This window comes from Propithecus coquereli, unplaced genomic scaffold (assembly GCF_000956105.1).
Source record: "Propithecus coquereli isolate 6110/MARCELLA unplaced genomic scaffold, Pcoq_1.0 Scaffold571, whole genome shotgun sequence".
Classification (NCBI taxonomy): Eukaryota; Metazoa; Chordata; class Mammalia; order Primates; family Indriidae; genus Propithecus; species Propithecus coquereli.
In genome coordinates, this window is record NW_012151630.1 from 967,100 (window position 1) to 971,846 (window position 4,747).

General features: G+C 55.7%; 1 protein-coding gene across 1 annotated transcript in view; it reads left to right on the top strand.

The window, feature by feature from the left end:
- WDR60 (WD repeat domain 60) overlaps nucleotides 1-4,135 on the top strand; it is a 75,873-nt gene extending 71,738 nt beyond the window's left edge. The window contains exons 24-25 of the mRNA XM_012658104.1: nucleotides 343-566; nucleotides 3,717-4,135. Coding sequence (XP_012513558.1) covers nucleotides 343-566; nucleotides 3,717-3,915 — 423 coding nt within the window. The 3' untranslated portion in view covers nucleotides 3,916-4,135. The remainder of the gene's footprint in view (nucleotides 1-342; nucleotides 567-3,716) is intronic.
- Nucleotides 4,136-4,747: the final 612 nt, after the last annotated feature.

Genomic DNA, 4,747 nt, shown 5'->3' on the forward strand with positions numbered 1-4,747 from the left:
GCGACGGCACTCACTCTAGCCCGGGCAAAAGAGTGAGACCCTGTCTCAAAAAAATAAATAAATAAATAAATGCCTATTTGTGTGTTCCCTGAATCCACCGATTAGTGGCCATTTGGACAGTGGCGGGCTGCAGAGTGTGTCAGAGTCTCCAAGGTGAGTGCTCACCTTTGTGACTTGTGAGCACAGGTTTAATGATATAAATTTATGTTCACAAAAAAAATAAACGCTTTTGCTGTACAAACTAAAGAAAGCTAATGCTCTGGAAAATTTCCTGGGCTGCTGGGATTGAGTTAAAAAAAGAAAAAAGAAACAAGATCACCAGTCTCCATCCCCTGCCTGCAGGCTGGCTGCTCGGACGGGAGCGTCCGGCTACACGGGCTGAGCTCAGAGCACCCCCTCCTGCAGTGGGACAGCAGCACAGACGGCCGTGCGGTCACCGGCCTGCAGTGGTCCCCAACGAGGCCTGCCGTGTTCCTGGTCCAGGACAACATGTCCAACATCTATGTCTGGGACCTTCTTGCCAGCGACCTGGGCCCGGTGGCCAGACAGCCCATCTCCCCAGACAGGTGCGTGACAAAGCTCAGGCGAGTGCCAACGGTAACTTCGGCAGAGGCGTCACTGATACTCTTTCTTCTTATTTAATTTACACGTAAGGTCGCTACACTTTAAGACATGGCTTTTTATATTTCCATTTAAATAATATATTTATACATTTAAATAATATTACAAAACACTTAATTTTTAGAGCAGTTTTAGGTTCACAGCAAAATCAAGTGGCAGGTCCCAAGGTTTCTCACATACCCCATTATCAACACCGCCCAGAGGGTGCATTTGTCACAACTCATCACCACCCAGAGCCCGTGGTCGCCGTAGGGGCTGCTCTCGGTGTTTTTATATTTAGCCCAAAATCATCTGTTGGGTTGAAGGGCTCACTGTGCATATTTCCCCGCCGTGATCGTTCTGTGGTGAGACGACTGCCGGAGAGTCTGAGTCACGTCCACTGGCCGGTCCACGCTCGGCCCGCTCACCCCCATCCAGTCCCTGCCGTGGCCGACCTGGGCTCACGTGGATCCGCACGGGAGCGGCAGCCGTGTGCAATCGTTGGCTTCCCTGTTCCACAACGCAGAAGCGTTTGGGAAGCTTCGTCATGAAGTCCTCTGTCTTCACCCCAGTGTCTGTTCACCTGTGTTTTCCGGAGATTTTGCATTTCCTGTCAGTACATTCTCTGACTGTGCGGGCTTGTGATCTGGGGACAGGAGGGGTGTAGCTGCAACCCCACAGCCCTCTGTGATGGTAGAGGACGAGGAGGGTGACCAGAGCAGGTGCTGGTCGACCGGAGCGCCAGGGTGTCCCAGGGAGATCTGAGAGGCTGCATTTGTTTGGTTTGAGTCCTGGGAAGACTCTCGTTATTCTAATTATTAAAAAATACACAAAAAACCCAGACTGATTCACATATACACAGATAACGCCCCACAGTTTGCTATTCCCAAAGTATGCAGTGCCCTCCTGAGTGAATGCCCATTAATTGAGTGCCAGCTATGTGCCGGCACCATGTGCCTGGGGCAGCACAGTGAGCTTGGGGCCTCTCGCTCCCTGGGGAGCAGGACAGATACTGACAGAGCAGCGAGCAGCTGTGCACATGTCTGGGGCGTGTGCTGGGAGGACGCAGGCCAGAGGGATCCACGGTGGGGGCAGGACGGGTGGGCCTGCTGAGGGTGTTCAGGCACAGGCCTGAGGTCGGGGTTTGGGGGGCGGGGTGCACCAGGCCTGTCTGGGGTGCTCCAGGGCAGCGGAGCAAGGATCCAGTCTGACAGGTCCAAGCGCAGCTCCAGAGCAGGTGTTTGCCTGTCAGCCGCCGGGACCCTGCTCTGTCCTGACCCAGTACCCAGCGGCTCCCCTGCCTGGGAGCCCCTCCCTCCTGCCCCTCAGTGGTGCCGCCGGGCGGGGTGCTGGGACCGCTGGGCAACAGCGTCCGCCTCAGGGGCCCTAGGAAGGAGGCACCTGGACTGGTGCGGAGCCCTCCCTGCGCACTCCCTGTCCAGGGGGTGGCCGCGCAGAGGGCACCAACCTTCAGCTCGAGGAAACTTGGGGCAAGAAGAAACCGATGGTTTAGAAGGAAGGAGTTTGGGTTAGGTGCACTCAGGGCCTCACACTCTCAACTGAAGTTAAAGTTCTCAGCGCCCTGCTCCGCGTGGTGGAGAAGTGGCTGGCGCTCTGGAGCGGGCAGTGCCCCCGGGCTGGGGGGCACCCATGGGGCGGCCGCAGCGGGAATGGACTCCAGCTCTGTCTCCACCCCTCTGCTTGGATTCTGTCCAACTCACAAATCTAAAGGATATTTTAAAAATTGACCAGCAATGGTACTAGCTGGAGCTCGTGCGTCTGTTTCAGGTGTTTTAAAACACCAAGAGATGGTTTAGCAGTGAACAGCGCAGTGTTCACCCTGCTCAGTCTGCTGGCCCTGGGGCCAGGGGAGCCGCTGGCGTCTGTCGTCCGCTGCGCCGTTCCTGAGTTTGTGTTTCACACGCGTCATGGACAGCAGGGCTGGGGTGTGAAGCGACTGGTGAAAGTCATGGTGACTTGCGGTTTTTTGGGGTCTGCTCCCTCAGAGCCTCATGAAGTCCCCTCCCCTTCCCCCCCAGTAATGCTGTGGGTGGGTTCTCCTGACCAAGAGCCTGGGGCATGAGTGAGCGGCTCAGAGGGACATCGCAGGCCTCGCCCCACACGCCCAGATGGGCCCTGAGGCTGCTTCGGCCTGGCTCGGCCCCCTGTGGGTGCAGCCCACGTCTGGAGCCTGGGAGTCTCGGTCTTTGGGCCGTAGGGACAGGGTTTACAGGACATAGGTAGCAGTCAGGCCCTTGTCGGGGCCACCACAGAGGGCCTGTGCCTGTGGTGGCACCTGGCTCCGGCTACCCCATCACTGTCAGACAGGACGGGAAAGGGTGTGTTGAGGTGGCACTGGGTCGAATGTGTCCTCGCCACATGGTGATTGGATCTGATGGGTCCCAGGCAGCTGTGCCAGGAGGTCTCTGGGATGATGGCTCAGCCAAGTCTCAGCAGAGTGGCCAGACCAGCGGGCGGGAGGCTCAGGGCATGGTGGCGGGGAGGCCCTTGAGGACACAGGAGGGTGTGGGGGGAGGGGAGGCCCTGAGGGCACAGGAGGGTGTGGGGGGAGGGGAGGCCCCAAGGGCACGAAGTCCCTGAGGGCGGACTTAAGAGGTGGCTTCTAAGTCTGTCCACCGTGGAAGGTGAGGCCAGGAACGGCCAGGCTTGGAGGTCGTGGTTGTCAGAGAAGTCGGGGACAGCTTCCCCGTGGGGACGGTGGTGGACACAGGATACTCGGGAGCTGGTGAGGGTGTGGGGATAGCCGGCCCCCGTCCCGGGCTTGGCAGCTGGTGGAGTCGCTGTCCTTGCGGAGGCTCGTAAGTTATCGTGAGATCTGGGGAGCAGCGGAGAGACCGCCAGGGACCCCCAGGTTGAGACCCCCATGCTGGGGACCCCACTGCCAGGCTTGGGGTCTCTGGGGTGGGGCTGCCTGGACTGCTGGCCGCCCCCCATTCTCCCAGGGACCTGCCTAGAACCCTGGACGTTTCATTTTGCCTATTGATGTTTTTAGAATCTCTCTTCTACTTCATTCCTCCCCGGGCAGAGAGATCTTAGAGACTCAGAAATAACCGCGTCCCGCGTGTACCCTGCCGCTTACACCCCTCTCCCCACAGGCTGGTGGCTATGGCCGTCGGGGGAGAGCCGGACAAGGCCAGTGGCAGCGTGCTGGCCCTGGTGCTGGCCCGGGCCTCTGGTGCCATCGACGTCCAGTTCCTGCAGAGGCAGTGGGCAGCCCCGGAGGCAGATGAGCGCGGCAGGCTGCGCCTGCTTTTGCAGGAAGCACTGTGGACAGAGGGAAGACGGCGCGAGTGACAGGTGTTGCGGGATCGTGTAATGACCCCGACTTCAGAGACGTAAGGTGGATAATTTCACATCTGTGTGCACGTACATTTATGTATATAGGCTGTGTATATTCTGTACATAATTTATTTTACAAGAATGTTACTTTGGAATTCCCAGTAAATAAATCACTATTTCTGAACAGAAACAAATGAACATTTTAGTGGATGCTACACGTCAAAGAAACAGTCGTGTCCAGGATGCTCTCTGAGTATCTCTAGTTATTTTTAGAACATTTAAAATATTGCCACATTCGTTACTAGATTCGTAACAGTCTGCCATGAAGTTGTATTTTAATGGACTGTTTTTTAGTCATGCATGAAGTGATATATACACACGTCTAAATTAAAAGGAATTACTCCACTGAAATGACCTCTGCTGACAGTATTTTCTTAAAACTTTTCTTGGGCGTCTTCTTTTGGCATTATTTGAATGTCTCTTACAGGGTCGAGTCAGACTCATCTGCCTTATGCTGTAGTATTAAAAATTGTCTTTGTATAGGACTAATACAAGGAAATAAATTCTCTTGAAGTTTGTGACTCAAATATAGGAACAGAAGGCGTCTTAGTTCGTCTGTGCTGCTGTAACACAATGACTTGGACCAGGCACTTACAAAGAACAGAAGTGTGTTTCCCCTGCTCTCGCGGCTGGGAAGCCCAAGATCAAGGCCCTGCTGTCTCGTGTGGCTGCTCTCTGCTTCCCAGGTGGTGCCTCGTTCCCGCGTCCTCTCGCAGAGAAGCACGCGGGTGTCGGGCTCTTTCCTAACAGCGCTGCCTCTCAAAGGTGTCATCATTTGGGGTTTAAG